The sequence below is a fragment of the Brassica napus genome, chromosome C8 (genome assembly GCF_020379485.1).
Source record: "Brassica napus cultivar Da-Ae chromosome C8, Da-Ae, whole genome shotgun sequence".
NCBI classification, from domain to species: Eukaryota; Viridiplantae; Streptophyta; class Magnoliopsida; order Brassicales; family Brassicaceae; genus Brassica; species Brassica napus.
The window spans coordinates 46,821,196-46,839,282 of NC_063451.1; the positions used below are offsets into that span (position 1 = coordinate 46,821,196).

Sequence of the window (18,087 nt, forward strand, 5' to 3'; positions counted from 1 at the left end):
AAAGTTAAGGGCTTTTTAAAAACATGTCCCCTGTTCTGACACTAAGACATCACTTCACCCTTTCTTTTTCGCGAAAGGCCCTGTTAATAACCAGTGGTGTGAAACACATACTAACTATTCAACGGTCAAGATTCCTTTCGTGGCTAATCCTTCGAACCAATCTCCGCCGTTGGATCATCAAACCCTCTCTTAAAAGATTAAACCTAACCGTAGTTAGTTTTTGGTCAGCTTGGTTGGCATTTTTCCCTCTGTTTTATCTTTCCACAGAGAAAGAAAGAAATAGAGAAAAAGAGAGAAGCTTTGCTTTGCTTGCGTGATCTCTCCTCTCTCTCTCTTCTCTCTCTGATCATCTCATCATCATTGGACGAAGCAGTCCAGAGTTTATCTTTAGATTCGATTCATGATTCTCCTTCATTTTCAACGTTTTCCTCGTTGAGTTCCTCTGTTCTTCTTCTTATCTATTCCCCTGTAGATCTGAATCTAAAAGCTTCATCCTTTATAGAGTCTAAAAGATCTCTGTTTATCAAAGCTCGGGACTTTACACCACTCTGTTTCCTGCAGAGCACTCTGTTCTTGAGCTGAAATTCAAATCCACGAGCTTAGCTGGAAGTGTGTGCATCTCGAGCTCATGTTCCTGATCTAATAAGGGAGGGGAGATGAATTACTTCCCAGACGAGGTGATTGAGCACATCTTCGACTTCATATCCTCTCACAAAGACAGGAACTCGATATCTCTCGTAAGCAAATCGTGGCACAAGATCGAGAGGTGTAGCAGGAAGAGTGTGTTTATCGGAAACTGCTACGCAATCAACCCGGAGAGGTTGATACAGAGGTTTCCATCTCTCAGATCGTTGACTCTCAAAGGGAAGCCTCACTTCGCTGACTTCAACTTGGTTCCTCATGAATGGGGAGGCTTCGTTCACCCTTGGATCGTTGCTTTAGCCAAGGCACGTGTTGAGCTCGAGGAGCTTAGGTTGAAGAGGATGGTTGTCTCTGACGAAAGCCTCGAGCTTCTTTCGCGTTCCTTCGCGAGTTTCAAGTCTCTTGTGCTTGTTAGCTGTGAAGGGTTCACTACTGATGGCTTAGCCTCCGTTGCTGCTAATTGCAGGTAAGATCAGTGTCATGGGAACATAACATTTCATCTCTTTAATTGAGTTTAACAATGTGATGTGTGATGTTATTAGGCATCTTCGTGAGCTAGACTTGCAAGAGAATGAGATTGATGATCATAGAGGTCAATGGCTAAACTGTTTTCCCGAAAGCTCTACCGCTCTTACTTCATTGAACTTCTCATGTCTTAAAGGAGAAACCAATCTAGCTGCTCTAGAGAGACTCGTCGCGAGGTCGCCAAACCTGGAGAGCTTGAAGGTGAACCGTGCGGTGCCTCTCGATGCGCTCACGAGGCTAATGAGCTGTGCTCCTCAGCTGGTGGATTTGGGAGTAGGGTCTTATGAGAATGAGCCTGATCAAGAGTCTTTCATGAAGCTCATGGCTGCTATAAAGAAATGTACTGAGTTGAGAAGCTTGTCGGGGTTCTCAGAGGTTGCTCCGCTTTGTCTCACAGCGTTTTACCCGATATGCCAAAACCTTACCTCCTTGAACCTCAGCTATGCAGCTGAGATCCAAGGGAATCACCTCATAAGGTTTATTCAGTTTTGTAAGAGACTTCAACGGTTATGGGTAAGTTTGAACTAATGAGTTCATTACATATAATTAGGCATGTTGGTTCGGTTAATTCGGGTTATTCGGGTCTGGTAGTTCAGTTTTCCGTTAGTTTGGTTCAACATAGGTCTTACCAAATTAACCCGAAATAAAGTTTGGTTTGGTTTGGTTTCGATTAGTTCGGTTTTTTTTGAAAATCCTACTGGAGTTTTTGATTTTGGTTAAATTTTGTTAAAATTTAGGATAATTTTGGTTAAATATGGTTAGTTTAGTTTGATTCGAAATTTGGTTAGTTCAGTTAGTTTGGTTCGGGGTTTTGGTATGGTTTGGATATAATTTTTTTTTAAAGAATAAAACCGAAGTAATCAAACTGAACTAACCGAAATTTTGGTTCGGCGGGTTCGGTTTAGTTCAAAATCTGAGGCCTACATATAATGGTAGTTTGTTGTTCCTACAGATATTGGATAGTATTGGAGACAAAGGACTTGAGGTTGTTGCTTCCACATGTAAAGAGTTACAAGAGCTGAGAGTCTTCCCCTCTGATTTACACGACGAAGAAGACAACGACACAGCCGTTACTGAGATCGGTCTAGTTGCAATCTCAGCAGGCTGCCCTAAACTCCACTCCATCCTCTACTTCTGCAAACAAATGACAAACGCAGCGCTCATAACTGTTGCGAAAAACTGTCCGAACTTCATCCGCTTCAGGCTATGCATCCTCGAGCCAAACAAACCAGACCACACCACATCTCAATCACTAGACGAAGGTTTTGGTGCCATTGTGCAAGCCTGCAAGGGTCTAAGACGTCTCTCTCTCTCGGGTTTGTTAACAGACAAAGTCTTCCTCTACATCGGTATGTACGCTGAACAGCTGGAGATGCTTTCGATAGCTTTTGCTGGGGACACGGACAAAGGGATGCTGTATGTGTTGAATGGGTGTAAGAAGATGAGGAAGCTGGAGATAAGAGACAGTCCGTTCGGGAACGCTGCGCTTCTTGCTGATGTTGATAAGTACAGAACAATGCGATCCCTTTGGATGTCGTCTTGTGAAGTAACGCTCGGTGGGTGCAAGAGGCTGGCGAGAAACGCGCCGTGGCTTAACGTGGAGATCATTAATGAGAATGAGAATAATGATCTGATGATGGAGAGGAATGAAGAAGATGAAAGAGAGAAGGTTGATAGGCTTTACCTTTACCGAACAGTGGTTGGGGCTAGAAAAGATGCGCCGCCATGTGTTACGATTCTTTAGTCTCCGTGTTGGTTTTGTTTGAAGCTTTTTCATGTCGTTCGTTAGCTCTTGTACTTTCGTTTTCAGACGAGAAGGGATTCTGTTTTGAAACTCCAAGCCTTTTTCTTTTAGTTACATTGTACTTTGTTTCTGATCTCTGTTACTACAGAGTTTTTTGTTTTTATTGAACTTGGGAATCTAAAGACAGTTAGCTGTACAAAGATGTAAGATATTCAAATAAATCTTTATCTACAAAAAGTTTCAAGTTTACCAAACATGTAGATTTTTCTGAGTATCAGAGTACTGATAGACCCCGTTTGATGGGAGAAGGTGTATACCGTTGGTTTTCATAAGCTCTCTCTCTCTCTCTCTCTCTCTCTCTCTCTCTCTCTCTCTTCATATAAATTACAAAGAAGATGCACAAGAAACCTGTTTTTTTCATCCATGCTGTAGACTAGTCCGCTCTCAAACATGGGCACTATCAGACAATGAAACATTAACAGTACATAAGACAGAGAGCTATAAGCATGTCTTAGATTGAACATATGATGCGACTGTAAATGGTGAAAACAAGAGATCCGGAGAGAAGGAAGGGCACTCTCAGAAGAAACATTCCTCCAACACACAGCAACAGCAGAGAGCAGCAAGACTGCAATTCATAACCCGCCGCCAAAAAAATAAGATAACACTTAATGGGAGCAAAAGAGAATTAATAAGCAGAAGGAATGATATGGTTAGGTGAATCTTAGATTAAGAAATAACAGCAAGATGAATACACCAATCACAGAAGATTTGCGCTACTTTAAGGCAATCACAACTCTTTTACTACATAAGGTTTTTCACTAGAGTGAACATAAGAAAAGTTGTAGATGATCTTGACAAAAAAATTCTACCTTATCTATAGATTTATACCTAGCTATTAGGCAGTTCTTAAGAGAGCCACTTGGGAAGTGAAAGATCATGCCCAAAAGAGTGGCTTATTATGAAGTAGTTCTAAAATCATCAGTAATCCACAGATGCTAAGAACCTTCCTTAGAAGATCAAAAGAGCAATCAAATAACTAAAACTAAGTATCAATACGAAGTCAACTCAAGGTTGGTAAGGGAACAGTAAATGTCTAAATTCAACTCACTTATCCAAACATTAACTAAAACATATAATGTGACTGAAAATGACAAAAAAAAAAAACAAGAGATCCGCAGAGAAGAAAGGCTCAGAAGCAGGCATTCCTCCAACACACATCAACAGCAGAGAGCAGCAAGACTGCAAATTTGAAACCCACCGGCAAGAAAAAAGAATAAGATACGGTTAATCAGGAACACAAGAGAATCAAAAAAGCAGAAGGAACAATATGGTTAGGTTATAAATTAACAAGTAACAACAAGATGAATACAATAACAGAAGATTTGACTACTTTAAAGCCAATCGTTACTCTTTTACCACTCCACTAGAGTGAACATAACAGAACTTGTAGATGGTATTGACACTAGAATTTCAAAACATTCTACCTTATCTATCAATTTATACCTAGCTATTAGCAGTTCTGAATAGAGCAACTAGATTCATTGGGACGTGAAAGATCATGTCCAAAAGGGAGGCTATTATGAATAGCTCTAAAATCATCAGTCATCCACAGATGCCAAGAACCTTCCTTACAAGACCAAAAGAACACTCAAATAACAAAAAAGAAACTAAGGATCAATACAAAGTCAACTCTAGGTTGGCAAGGGAACACTAGGGTTTCACAGAAGATTTCTAAATTCAACTCACTTATCCAAACATCAACTCAAGGAATCTGGTTCTGGTCCTAAGATTCCCATATATCAGAAAACAAAAACACTGGTTGGTTCAATGAACCAAAAAAAAAACATTAGTTAGTGACTAGTGAGTGATCCTTTTAAACCCACAGACAGTTAGCTCCAAAAGTGTCACAGATCAATCAATTGATCAAGAGAACCGAGAAAGAAGACATAAAAACTCAAACTCTCAATCATAGCTTTAAACCGACACAATGAGTTAACCAATATTGACCAGAAACAAGCAAGTTTTCAGGAAACATAGATTCTCAATGTAAATTAATGGCGGGAAGTGAAGAGGGACGAACCAGAGCCAGAATCTTGGTGATTTTGTCTCGAAAAGAAGATTCATTTCAAACCAACGATGCTGATTTGTCTCTAGAAGGACCAGAAAGCATCTCTAGAAAGCTTTTGTTCAATTCACCACTCGATAGCATATCCATAACAATCTTTACGGTGGAAGCATCTGAAGAGAACCCACAACTCTTCATTTCTTCTATAAGTTGAACTGAAGTGGTTATGTCACCACCTCGGAGATGAGCTCGGATTAGTGTGTTCCATGTACAACCATCTGGCTCATACCCATCTTGTTTCATTTTTCTAAACAATGCATCCGCTTCGGACAGTGAACCCTTCCTACATAATCCCCCAATCATTATATTGTATGTTTTGACATCAGGCTTCGCTCCTTTGAAATTGAGGCTACAGAATAGATCCCAAGCATCATCTACCTTACTTGAATTGCACATCCCGTGAATGATGATATTATATATACAAATACCAGGATCAATCTTAGTCTCGTGCATTTTATCAAGTATTCCCAAAGCCTCTTCTAGTTCGCCATTGTCACACAACCCATCCAGCAAAATACCGTAAGTCATAATACTAGGATGAACACCTTCAGAAACCATCTCTTGGAAGAGTTCCTTGGCCACATTAAGTTGCCCTGATTGACAAAACCCTTGGAAGAGAGTGCTATAAGTCACTGTATCGGCAACCACACCTCTCAGAGACATTTTGAGGAAAAGTCTCATACCTTCATCAACCCGTTAGCCTTACAATATCCGTTTATTAGAGTATTAAACGTCACGATATTCGGATCGCATCCCTTGGTAACCATCAGTTCCATCATCTGGTTGGCTTCGTCTAAGCGCTTTTCATTGCAAAACCCATATATCAAAGAAGTACATGTAATGGTATCAAGATCTATGCCTCTTGCAATCATCTCATTGTACAATTCTTTAGCCTCAGTAAGTTTTCCCACTTTCACAAAACTATCAATCAACACACTGAAAGTGACGATGTTAGGGGTGATTTCACTTGTAATCATATCCCTCAGCAACTGTGTGCCGTCATCCCATCTACCAGTACTACAGAAGCCTCCTATGAGAGAGTTGTAGGTAAAGACATCTGCTTTGATCCCTTTGGTTGCCATTTCATTGAAAAGGCTGAGTGCATAGTCGAGGCTCCCATCTTTGCAAAGACTGTCAATGATGATATTGTATATGGCAGCATTGAGCTTGACCTTTCTATGTTCCATCTTTCTGATCAGATCTAAGGCCGAGGAAGTGTTTACCGGACTTGCACATTCTGTTCAAATCGGACCATATGTAAATGCGTCAGGTTGACATCCATTAGCCAACATTCGATGTATCAAAGCCACTGCTTCAGACACTCTACCTTTGAGACAAAGTCCATTGACAAGAGTGTTAAGTATGATGAGATTCGGAATAACCTTCATTCCCACCAAACGATCAACTAAATCCACAGCTTCAGAAACTCGACCCACGAGACATAGACCGTTTATCAAAGTCGAGAATGTGACTGTGTCAGGCTCGTACCCAAGTTTCAAAATCTTTCCCATAGCAGAAAAGGCAAAACCGAGTTTACGACTCCTGCAGAAGCAATTGATGACAATACTCAGAGTGTAGATGTTATGTGCAATCCCTTGCAATTCCATTTGCTTGCAGAGAGCTAACACGAGGTCATACTGTTTTGTTCTGGCCAATGCAGTAAACAATCTATTGAAATCTATGACCGTAGGACGAGGACGAGACTCAATCATCGTTTGAAAGAGGGCAACAGCATCATCTTTCTTGATACCAACAATCCCACTACTCAATCTCTCTCTATAACAGAGATTTCTATCGCTAGAAAAGCCACGTTCGCAGACGAAACACGAGGACTCGCAAGGGCTGTGGAATAGAGAAGTTCTCAGGGTACCTGTCTCCAGGAGAAGAGGCCGAACAAATCTCAAAGCTTTGGCACTCCTTATCATCAACATCGTCTCTCAACCTGAATCGTTCTTTTCCCCCAGCTCAAAGCTCTCACACAAGCGCAACTTTAACGACCAAACCGATTCAATTTCATTCAACCGGTCTGAATCAAACCGAAATATACGAGCAATTTTCGTCGGAAGTACTATATAATACAAGAATTTATGAGGAAACGAGTCATTGTTTTAGCCCATCATTTTATTAAATTTTTTGAAGTAATCTTTTTATGTACTCATATGATTCCACGTTGTAATAAAAGATGCACATAAAAACAACATGTTTTATTTTTTGTCAACCTCAAACATAAAATTAAAATTTAAAGAACAACAAATTTGTGAACACTATTTTCTTTTTTACTAATGTGTTTTCATTTAGTTTTCAATATTTTTTATAAATAGTTTTCAATATGATTGGATCTTACGAGCACAAGTGTTGTTTTTGTAATCTTTAGCATACCTTTTCATTTAGCTTCATGTGTGGACTGCAGAGTTTTGTGATAGTAGATCAGAAGCAGCATTGAATTCAAGAATGTATTTTATGTGATCAAAACACAACCATTTATTTTTTAAATGGAGTCAACATACTACTTTAGAACATCTCAAACCTGTCTTCAAACACCCACAAGAACTCGAATCGATCTACAACTGGAAATCGATTATAACTATCATCCTGAGTGACAACAAGTTATCCATCGACAAACTCACAGTTCAAAAGAAAGAGAAGAGAAAAAGGCAAACCAAGCTGTTTCTCCCTCTTCTTCACCACACGCTGTCACCACCGTCTCCTTTTCCTCCCCAGCCTCCCATTTTGATAAATCTGTAAGAGAGAAAACAAGATTCAACCACAAGAGAAGATAAACTAATTGTTCACAGCTAACTTCTCTTAGACTTTCACAACTAGTAATTAATTCCCAAAGTCCAACCATGGAGAGACATGTCTTCTATTAAAGACTGCACAACCAAACTAGTTGTAATTTATGTCTGAACAGATCATAGCAACACATTGCAGATCTCTCATCACCAGAAACTTTAATACGGAATAAGTGCCAAAAGTGTTACTGCTTATCAAAGCTTGAGCATTTGTCAATACACATATGCTCAACTAAAGATGACAAACATTATACACTGAAAATGAACCAATGAGGAAACAGAAAGAAAGCGATATCAAAAGGAGAAGACATCAAGATCTGTTTAAAAGGTAAACAAACAAACAAACTTATTTATATTATTAAAGCCCAACCAAATACCTCATATATTATTATCCCGGACTTTGTCTCTGGCAGATAAGAACCAAACATTCTAAGAAAGCATATCCAAAAAGCTTTTGTCCAATCCACCATCCACTAACATATCCATAACCATCTTCATGGTGGAAGCATCTGCAGAGAAGCCACACCCCTTCATTTCTTCGATGAGTTCAACTGAGGTGCATATGTCACTGCCTCTGAGATGAGCTCGGATTAGTGTGTTGTATGTACAATCATTTGGCGCAATCCCATCTTCCTCCATTTTTCTAAGCAACATGCTTGCTTCAGGCAGTGACCCTTTCTTACACAATCCTGAAATCATTACCGTGTACGTCTTGACATCGGGCTTCACTCCTTTGAGAGGGAGGCTACAGAATAGATCCCAAGCATCATCGACCTTACTAGCATTGCACATCCCGTGAATGATGATAGAATATATACAAATACCAGGATCGATCTTACACTTGTGCATCTTTTCAAGTATATCCAATGCCATTTCTAGTTCTCCATTGTCACACAACCCATCCAGCAAAATACCATAGGTGACAACAGTGGGTTGCACACCAATAGAGACCATCTCTTGGAAGAGTTCTTTGGCTTCATTAAGTTTTCCAGATTGACAAAACCCTTGGATGAGAGTGCTATAAGTGACTGTATCTGCAACCAATCCTCTCGGAGACATTTTGCGGAAAAGTCTCATACCTTCATCAACCAGTTTAGCCTTACAACACCCTTTGATAAGGATATTATACGTCACGATATCAGGATCGCATCTCTTGCTAACCATCAAATCCAGCATCTGGTTGGCTTCATCTAAGCGATTCTCCATGCACAACCCGTATATTAAAGAACTATATGTAATGGTGTTAGGCTCTATGTCTCTTGTGATCATCTCATTGTACAATTCTTGAGCCTCAGAAAGCCTTCCCTCTTTCACAAAACTATCAATCAAAGTATTGAAAGTGACAACGTTGGGGGTGATTTTCCTTTCTATCATATCCCTCAGCAACTGTGCACCATCATCCCATCTGCCGGCATTACAGAAGCCTCCTATGAGAGAGTTGTAGGTAATGACATTTCCTTTGATCCCTTTGGTTTCCATTTCATTAAAAAGGCTGAGTGAATCTTCGAGGCTCTCGTCTTTGCAAAGACTATCGATAACCATACTGTATGTGACTACATCGAGCTTGATCTTTCTATGTTCCATCTTTCTGAGCAGATCCATGGCCAAGGCAGTGTTCCCAGACTTGCACAATCTGTTCAAAATAGGGCCATAGGTAACTCCATCGGGTTGGCATCCATTATCCATCATTCGATCGATCAAAGCCATCGCTTCAGACACTTTACCTTGGAGACAAAGACCATTGACAATAGTGTTGAGCGTGATGATGTTTGGAATAACCTTCATTTCCACCATACGATCAACTAACTCCACAGCTTGGGAGACTCTACCCACGAGACATAAACCGTTAATCAAAGTTGAAAATGTGACTGTGTCAGGCTCGTACCCAAGTTTCAAAATCTTTCCCATAGCAGAAAAGGCAAAACCGAGTTTACGACTCCTGCAGAAGCAATTGATGACAATACTCAGAGTGTAGATGTTATGTGCAATCCCTTGCAGTTCCATTTGCTTGCAGAGATCCAACACGAGGTCATACTGTTTTGTTCTGGCCAATGCAGTAAACAATCTATTGAAATCTATGACCGTAGGACGAGGACGAGACTCAATCATCGTTTGAAAGAGGGCAACAGCATCATCTTTCTTGATACCAACAATCCCACTACTCAATCTCTCTTTGTAAGAGAGGTTCCTATCGCTGCTAGAAAAGCCTCGTTCGCTGTTGTGAAATAAAGAAGTTCTCAGGGTACCTGCTGTCTTCGTGAATCGAGGCCGAGCAGATCTCAAAGCTTTGGCACTCCTTATCATCAACATCGCCTCTCAACCTGAATCGTTCCTTTCCCCCCCCCCCAGCTCAAAGCTCACACTCTCTGTATATCTCTTCTAAACCCTCTAAACGCGAGCTTTCAGCCTTTCAGTGACACGGACAATCGACCAAACCAATTCAATTTCATTCAATTACAGTGTATTGTATACGAACAATTTTGTCGCATGTATGTAATACAAAGATTTAAACCGGGATCATTGTGTTCGATTCCGGTTTTGACTCGATGTTGGTCTGTCTTGGTCGGCTTTTATGCGTCTCTGTATACAAACTAAACCCAATCCGACTTGGTTTAGTATTAATTAATCCGGTTTAAATTTGGCTCTGTTTTTTTTGTTGGACCAATTTCAAATTAAATTGAACAATTTCTTAACAAAGTTCAAGTTGAGCTAGGTAGATGACATATGTGATTGTAATATCAGACATTAACCATCGACCAAACTGGACTTGACCCTTGGAAAAACTTATAATCTCCGATCAAAATCTTCAATGGCCAGTAGTCTCCACATGATGAAAGTCTTTAACAATTCGAGGTCCACACAGAGAGAGATAATACCAAAAGACAGAGGTTACCAGTGAAAGATGATAGACATAAGATTTACAGAAACCTAATTCCTTTCCAAACCAAATTATAAAAGACAGACAAAAGTACAATAAATTTGTATATATATATCATATCATATCACAAACAATGCATCATATCTAATAACATTAGTCGTGTTTTTACCTTTGGATCCCCCAAGTTCCTTTGATCAAATGTTGTGTGGGGTCACGAATAACCAAAGCTGTTTCATCTAAACTTCCTCATGGTCCAAGTTGCTACTCTTGAGGATGTTGTATTTGCAGAGTGGGCAAGTCGCATTTATGTATAACCATTTGTCTACGCATGAGCAGTGGAAATGGTGACCACAAGGAAGCTCTCTTAGTTCTGTTCCGTCTTCATAAGCAGATAGACAGATGCAACATTCCTATAGTGCGCAATCACAAAGCATATAATCTTATCTAGTGTTTGATCTTTAAGATGAGTGAATTAGTGTGTTATAGTATATACTTACTGCATCCTCCTGGAGAAGTGTATGTTCAACGGGTGAATCTGTACCACACTCGGTCATTATCCCATCGGCGTTTCCTTGAGCCTCATCACCCGCGTGTTTGTTAACATCACCGACTTTCCGAAACTTGAATTTGGTGAGCTGTTCAATGTCTTCTTTCGAAGCCCCTTCCTGATATTTCATCGTATTAAAACAGATAGCACCAAGTAGCGACTTAGGATATAAGATGAAAAAGGTTATGACAAGTACCTGATCTGCAACAGCGTATAAAACTGCAATGATGCATGGCAGGCAACAGCAAACAGCAATGCCAATAACGCAGGCCAACGCAACACAGAAGACAACGAAGAACACATCGAAACCAAGGAAGACAATAGACAACCTGAAATAAGCAAAGGCATTCAGACACTAAAGGCGGAGTATTAGGCTTATACCTTATTGATATAATAGAAGGAAGTTAGAACAAACCAGTAAATCCGCGGAGATTCTTGTGCTAAATCTTGGCCACCAACAGATACCCAGTAGAACCCAATGATCCACCATATAAACGAAAACATGGTGTTGGCAGATTCTAGATGTTTCGCCACACTGCTTTGGAAACAGTAAGTGAGATAAGTAAACAAATCAAGACATGATACAAAAAATGCTTGTAGCAGGGTCATGCTGAAGTGAGTCTATCGAAACTATCTAATACCTGACAGAGAACAAAATGATGATAGTAACCTCCACAGGTTGCATTTAATCTCAACTAGATTGTAAAATGCATCAAGGAACAGAAAAGTTTGTGTAAAAGGTCCTGAAGAAACCACTACAATTTGGGGAAGCATCATAGAATAAGCAACCAATTTGAATTGATCATCATCCAAACCTAAAATCTATATTCTAGGTAATAACAAGTATCACATCCATTATTTTCTTCATCAGCTCATAGAAACCACAAGTTGAGTGCAAAAAGCCTCCTTTTTTAAAAGGCTACCAAGCCAAATCTCACACAAGTCATGCAAGAATCCATCTTGATCCAATATACACACAAATTTTCCTGAGGCACACATCTGATGAGCTTAAGGACATAAGAAGTCTAGCTAGATAGATACCTGCTGCTTTCGCTCTCCAGCTGCTCATGTGAACTCCTCCTCGAACCCAAACCATCTTCCTCCATAGAGGAAGAGGACGAAGAAGAACGTGACCGAGGAGTCCTATTGCTTCTCACCCTATTCCTCCTCCGACACTCAATCCCCACACAAACCATATGCAACACGCATTGCAGCGCATACCCCAAGAGCCAAACCCTAAGCGGCATTATCGGATTCTCATTCCTGCTCATCACAAGAACAGTAGCAGCCACCGAGACAAAGGCCAAGTTCCACACGATGTCGAGCACCACGACGGGCTTCGAGTAGGCCCAATCGCTCTGTCTCTCCTCGAGCTGCTCCGCCGCAGCCTCCCTCACAAGCATAGACGGCTCCCGCATCGCTCGTCCGCTGCTCGCGCGGCTTAGAAACATAGCCGCTTCCCTCAGCCCCTGTCTCCTCGCGGATCTCCTTTCCCCGCCGTTGTTGCTGCGTCCCTCGTTTTCATCGCCGCTCGAAATCAACGGTGCCGGATCGAAGGATGACGAATTCGTTGTAGTCTCCGTTGACATTGTTTCCAGGAAAAAAAGGCTAAATTGATGAAATTGGTGTGGAGTTACGCCATAGAGAGGTGAGGATTCGATCTCAGGAAACGAAATTGGGATTGCTAGGGTTTCGATCGTGCACAGAGAGGAAGATGACGATGATTAAGGAAATTAAACATAATATTTATTCGTCAACGGTCAACACCCGGACAAGTAACCGGGGTATAAATGTAAATATTCTGTTTATACGGGGTTATTTATATAACTTTGCATTAAATGTGTCTGAAATTCATATTTTGATATTTTCTATTTTATTTTATTTTTTGCTAAAAATATTTGCTAAAGCCTTGCCCACTTAAAATATGATTCTCAATATTTTGGAAATGAAGTTTGTCGATATGTATGTTATGGACCTCTAAAACATGATCTTATGATCCAACCGATCGTAACTATCAAGGTTAAATATATGATAGGGAATCTGAAACTAGATATGCAGTTTCTGAGGATCTGAAATTGAGCTAGATTGTATCTCAAGATCTGCAGTTTTCAGGCTAAGCTATCATTAGTTCATAAGACAGGTAAAGCAGCCAATTAATCCTGGTTCTCTCTCGGGAATACCTATGAAATTAAACTAGATAATGATTAAGGTTAATCGATGTTTATTTAGTAATACGCTTCTTCATTCATATATATGTAGAACTTTGTTTCTAACCAAGTTCTCTAAATTTGAATTTACTTGAGATAAAGTTTTATGATCAGGGTGAGTGAGATTGAGAAGCTTAAATTGGTTAATATTTTAACCGAACATTACTGAATTACCGGGACTTAATATTTAACAGCTTCAGATATGTATCTACATAGTTGAAGTTGTCTGCAGGTTAGATTATAGATTCTGCAAGTTTTGTAGATTTGAACAAGTATAAAAATCGATGATTCATTCACTACAAGTATATGACTTATTTAAGGAATTTCATTGACTTGTAGTCTTTTTTTACATGCATGTGATCAAATACTACACATTATTACAGTTTATGACCAGACACACAGAAGAAACTACTGCTTCAAATCAAAATTGTGTATTCACCTTGCAGCTAATTAAGACAAATGGATTCAAGGCAAGACCCCAACATCTTCCACCCTTTAACTTAGGGTGTTAAAGATGAATGTGATCTTAAGAAAAATGTATAAAAGCTTATCCTACCAACTTATATATGTTTTACTTATAACATTCTCTAGGCTACTTTCTTATGGAGTTTGACATGGTAACCGTTTGGAAACTGTAATCCTGGAGTTCGTAGTATATTCCCTCCTTTTATCTCCTCCCACCTGATAATGATCATAATCAGCCTTAATTATTGATCTATTAAAAATAATGACTGTAAGATGATTTGCTTATTTTCGAACCTGTATTTTGTAACCAGGCTGTGAAGAAATACAGCCATTTGCAACTTGGTGAAGTCAGTTCCCACACAAAACCTCATTCCACCACCAAACGCCATGAAGTGCTTAGATGCATTGTTAGACTTTGATTCCTGTATAGTGTCATCAAGTTTTAAATTTAGGTTTTTTTTTCCAGTTTTACTTGTAGTAGAAGTTACTTATAAGGGTTTGACCTCACCTCCCATCTTGATGGGTTAAAGACTAAAGGATCTTCATACTTGTCTGGATTCAAATGTACAGCTGGAGGACAGACCATCACCGCCCAGCCGGCTGGAATTGTATAATCTGCGAATCATTGAGAGTCTTTAATGATAAAATATGAAGAAAAAAAAGAATGTTAATCATTCTGAAATATAAATTTATATATTTTATCATACCTTTATATTTTATATCAATCAAGGCCTTTCTGAAGATTGCAGGAACTATATTTGCTAGTCTTGCTGTTTCGTTTATGAACTGCTTTACAGGAATATAAGACTTAGTCAGCTATTGAAAACGTAGGAAACTATCATTACTTTTAATGAAACTCTTAAGCAACCTGAAATGTGTAAGTCATTGACTTGTATTCTTCCCATGTAAGTCCAGACTCTGCATCTTCCCGGTTTCTCAGAATAGTCTCATGTTCTTCCTGATGATCAATGAACACAGTTTAGTATTCTTGCTAAGAGATTTGTGTTTAATATATAGCTTCACTGACCGTTAAACGCTTTAGAACTTCAGGGTCATCTGAAAGAAACTTGATGGCTAAAGTTAAAGCGAGAGAAGTTGTTTCAAAGCTAGCGAATAGCAAGACAAACATCAAGTCAAGTGCAATCTCCTCTGTCAGAATTGTACCCTCTTTCTGAATCTCTTCAATGACATAATCAAAGAAGTCACTTGGGTTCTTCCTCGGTTTCTTACGCCTTTCTTGTAGCATATTCCTCAGCATTTTCATTGCATTTTCCCTACCCTGCAAGATCATCTCCAGCATTAGTACCATATCATAGGCAGGCAATGCTTTAGATAATGTTCATTCATATGATGCAGCACCTTAAGACATTTGTGATAAGCTGTGCCTGGGATGTTAAAAGGGAAGGAGATCAGTCCTCGAATAAAAGCAACAAAGTTTGCCCTTAGATTCTCTGATGACTTGTCTGGATCATGGCTGATCAACTTCTTTGCGGTGAGATCAAAAATCATCTGATCAGATGTTTGATACCAACATGTTAGAAACAATTAGAATTATATCTGAAACAGAAAAGACTATGTTTGAAACTCACGCTTGCGGTTGCATCTTTAAGCTCTACTGATTCTTGATTTGACCAAAGCTCTAATCTCTTATTTGCAGTCAGCTCTACTTGAGGAAGCATCTTCTTGAGACCATCATAGCCAAATAGAGTCAAGACCATGCTTTTAAGGTACTTGTACATAAACCCATGTAATGAACCCACATTCTTTTTCCCAAAGATATTGGTAAAAGTGTCTGGATACCAACTCTGGAAACACCTCCCCTCTTGTTGAAACACAAAGAAGCTCAGATCAGGATCTGTTGATACAATCACTGGTCTCCCCACTAGATTGGTCTTGAAAATTGGTCCATGCCTGCACATATTAACAACAGATTCTTAAACCTTTGTGTACACACAGAAGGCTTAATCACATTGGTTTGAATGAGAAAAGAGACATGACTTACTTCTTAACCCTTTGTTTGATAAAAGGAGGGATGTCTGAAGTTGGGTTTGGCTTGAAGAACTGGATAGTCTCGCCGAGTAGTGGGAAGCCCATTGAACCTGGTGGAAGCTTCCCTCTACATTTGGGGTTTCTCCAGCTATAAACCCAATGTGTGATGGTTATGAGAAGCAGAGAAACCCAAATGAACAATGCCCACATCACAGTAAGAACAATTTAAGAGTATATATGACTTGTTTCTTTGGTTTGTGCTCTTTAGATAGAAACTGAAAACGTGTAGAGGAAAGAGACAAAGAAGAAGGAGAAGAAAGAGGAGTTTAGTGCTGGCCCATATTCTTCAACCATTATGATGAGTGCTTAAATAGGCAAGGCAAGTCTGTATACATAACTCTGATTAGATAATAATAAATAATGTAGTTGCAGAATGAAAAAAGGTTTAACCATTAAAAAAATTTAAATCTGTTTATAGCAACCATACATTATTTATTATCCGTGTGAAAGGGCAGCTTTTTTGGTTTGGAGTAATAAAATAATCAAGAATCATGGAATGAAGGTTCCTCTTGCCTTCTAGTTTCTTGTGTCTCATAGAGCATCATCATATGGGCATTAAACCACCAGTCTGAACATTAGACAAGTTTACAGCTTCATTTTAGGAGATCATTGGTGGGCTCTTCCTCTCCACTAGATTTGATAATAAACTAATAATGATGATAACATATTGATGTTGTAACTTGAAGCTTGACTCATATAGTTATTACACATGGAAAAAAGAGTTTCCAGCTTTACTTACATTGCTGACTTGATAATTGTTTCTCCTTCATATCTATGCTTATAATCCCTGTATCTAATACAATCTTTGACACCAGGGAAGCAAAATAAACTAACATATAAGTACTTTTCAGTTTTGTTCTCATTCATGTTCAGAATCTCCTCTTTAGATCTGCTTGTCATGTGTTTTTAATCATTATCAGTATTTGGTTCATCTACTTTAAAAAAATTCCCACTGGTCAAACTCAAGATTGATACTATTGCAAAATAATGTATACATCAGCTTCTAGATCTTGTTGTCAACCACTGTATCTGCTAATTATCAGTTCAGATGAGATTAACCTGAGAGTTGAATTTACATTATTATCCTTATATTTTTTGGCTTTTGGTGAGAGACATGTAATCTCAGTCGGCTCTTGGGACCCATTAGGTTAAACCAATCACAGGAGAATGTGGGTTTTAGCCATTGAGCCACGGGCTCAGACTTTATGCAGCAACCCATGCAATTCTACTTTCCACCCGCAAAGTAAAAACCCAACTGTAGGTAGGTCACTGTGAAAGACTCTCCGCTATTATTAACCTTTCTGTGATCTTTTGATAGATAATACATATTGATGTTGCATATTTGGTTACAAAAAGTGCTTTCTTTATCAGTAATCCTGGGTCAAAACTACAACTTTAAAGTTTAGACCTAGAAACTACTATACACAGTGTGATTAATACAAAACATAAGAGCTTAGAATCTGCTTTTATAGGGAAACATAAACAAGAATAACATTATTGTCATTGCTTTGCTTATAATTGTCTTCAGTCAAAAGTTTTGCCAACCCCCATTATTGTATTTAGGATTAGAGGTGAATTTATGTGTATATGTTTGCCAGTTTCTGTGTGATATGGTATGAGTAAGCAGGTTTCATATTTGTTGGAGAACACCCAAATTAATAGTAAAAACCCAATTAGGGTTTTAGTGAAATTAATAACAAAGTTATTGAAAAAATAATAGTATACATTAAGAGTATTGAAATGTGATGGTTAGGGGGGGGTGTACCAAGAAAGAGACAACTCAATAAGTTATTGTTTTTAGTGTTCTTGTTCTTTGCTTAACAGTAACAATAATAACAAATTCATCAAACCTGACATCAGTTTTGGAATTGATATAATCATATTCTAGTATTTTTAGAGAATTTCCTTAGAATAGTTATTTTAAAGTTTTTGTCACAAAAAAAGTCTTCAACGAAGAAAATGACTAAAATAAGTTTTATTAAAAAATAAAAATATGGTTAACTAATTTAGACTTAGGATTTAGAGTTAAAGGATGAAGTTTTGAGGATAGGGTTTCAAATTAAAAAAAAAAACAAAATAAAAATATTAAAAATTACAAAACAAAATAAAA

The 18,087-nt window shown here is 38.7% G+C and overlaps 5 protein-coding genes across 8 annotated transcripts; 1 reads left to right on the forward strand and 4 right to left on the reverse strand.

Moving 5' to 3' along the window:
* The first annotated feature begins 227 nt into the window (after positions 1–227).
* LOC106412544 (protein AUXIN SIGNALING F-BOX 3) lies at positions 228–3,160 on the forward strand. The gene is made up of 3 exons (XM_013853452.3): positions 228–1,108; positions 1,185–1,680; positions 2,120–3,160. The coding sequence occupies exons 1-3, from the start codon at positions 657–659 to the stop codon at positions 2,909–2,911; spliced, it is 1,740 nt and encodes a 579-aa protein (XP_013708906.2). The 5' UTR covers positions 228–656; the 3' UTR covers positions 2,912–3,160.
* Positions 2,912–7,258, reverse strand: LOC106397817 (pentatricopeptide repeat-containing protein At1g12300, mitochondrial). Its single transcript, XM_013838442.3, is given in 3 exon segments — positions 2,912–4,153; positions 4,995–5,734; positions 5,737–7,258. Coding segments are annotated over 2 exon segments (1,929 nt in total). The 5' UTR covers positions 6,971–7,258; the 3' UTR covers positions 2,912–4,153; positions 4,995–5,039.
* A 233-nt stretch (positions 7,259–7,491) lies between these two features.
* On the reverse strand, positions 7,492–10,359 carry LOC106412541 (pentatricopeptide repeat-containing protein At1g12300, mitochondrial-like). Its single transcript, XM_013853446.3, has 2 exons — positions 8,209–10,359; positions 7,492–7,778 (listed from the first exon to the last, which is right to left on the reverse strand). The coding sequence occupies exon 1, from the start codon at positions 10,139–10,141 to the stop codon at positions 8,261–8,263; it is 1,881 nt and encodes a 626-aa protein (XP_013708900.2). The 5' UTR covers positions 10,142–10,359; the 3' UTR covers positions 7,492–7,778; positions 8,209–8,260.
* Positions 10,360–10,748: 389 nt separating this feature from the next.
* LOC106412558 (E3 ubiquitin-protein ligase At1g12760-like) lies at positions 10,749–12,989 on the reverse strand. Of its 4 annotated transcripts, none has more exons than XM_048765333.1 (5): positions 12,298–12,989; positions 11,672–11,791; positions 11,453–11,585; positions 11,207–11,374; positions 10,749–11,119 (listed from the first exon to the last, which is right to left on the reverse strand). In XM_048765333.1, the coding sequence occupies exons 1-5, from the start codon at positions 12,843–12,845 to the stop codon at positions 10,946–10,948; spliced, it is 1,143 nt and encodes a 380-aa protein (XP_048621290.1). In that variant the 5' UTR covers positions 12,846–12,989; the 3' UTR covers positions 10,749–10,945. The 4 variants fall into 4 exon arrangements, with proteins under 4 accessions (XP_048621290.1, XP_048621289.1, XP_048621288.1 ...); XM_048765332.1 differs by having other exon boundaries at positions 11,672–11,794; positions 12,298–12,988; XM_048765331.1 differs by having other exon boundaries at positions 11,207–11,585.
* Positions 12,990–13,587: 598 nt separating this feature from the next.
* On the reverse strand, positions 13,588–16,592 carry LOC106412546 (cytochrome P450 87A3). The gene is made up of 9 exons (XM_022708976.2): positions 15,931–16,592; positions 15,518–15,839; positions 15,288–15,437; positions 14,956–15,207; positions 14,797–14,886; positions 14,636–14,714; positions 14,437–14,543; positions 14,223–14,350; positions 13,588–14,144 (listed from the first exon to the last, which is right to left on the reverse strand). Exons 1-9 carry the CDS (start codon positions 16,125–16,127, stop codon positions 14,051–14,053), a joined length of 1,419 nt encoding a protein of 472 aa, XP_022564697.2. The 5' UTR covers positions 16,128–16,592; the 3' UTR covers positions 13,588–14,050.
* Positions 16,593–18,087: the final 1,495 nt, after the last annotated feature.

Bases quoted from the DNA above. Each gene is read 5' to 3' on its own strand.
- LOC106412546 (XM_022708976.2), bottom strand. From the start codon at position 16,127: ATGTGGGCATTGTTCATTTGGGTTTCTCTGCTTCTCATAACCATCACA. The intron at 14,715-14,796 runs GTTGCTTAAGAG...CCTGTAAAGCAG, and splicing joins CAATGACTTACACATTTCAG to TTCATAAACGAAACAGCAAG. The intron at 14,145-14,222 runs GTTCGAAAATAA...GATCATTATCAG, and splicing joins AGCCTGGTTACAAAATACAG to GTGGGAGGAGATAAAAGGAG.
- LOC106412544 (XM_013853452.3), top strand. From the start codon at position 657: ATGAATTACTTCCCAGACGAGGTGATTGAGCACATCTTCGACTTCATA. The intron at 1,109-1,184 runs GTAAGATCAGTG...TGATGTTATTAG, and splicing joins TCCGTTGCTGCTAATTGCAG to GCATCTTCGTGAGCTAGACT. The intron at 1,681-2,119 runs GTAAGTTTGAAC...TTGTTCCTACAG, and splicing joins AGAGACTTCAACGGTTATGG to ATATTGGATAGTATTGGAGA.
- LOC106412541 (XM_013853446.3), bottom strand. From the start codon at position 10,141: ATGTTGATGATAAGGAGTGCCAAAGCTTTGAGATCTGCTCGGCCTCGA.
- LOC106412558 (XM_048765330.1), bottom strand. From the start codon at position 12,845: ATGTCAACGGAGACTACAACGAATTCGTCATCCTTCGATCCGGCACCG. The intron at 11,795-12,297 runs GTATCTATCTAG...CTGTTTCCAAAG, and splicing joins CTGGAGAGCGAAAGCAGCAG to CAGTGTGGCGAAACATCTAG. The intron at 11,586-11,671 runs GTTTGTTCTAAC...TGCTTATTTCAG, and splicing joins GAATCTCCGCGGATTTACTG to GTTGTCTATTGTCTTCCTTG.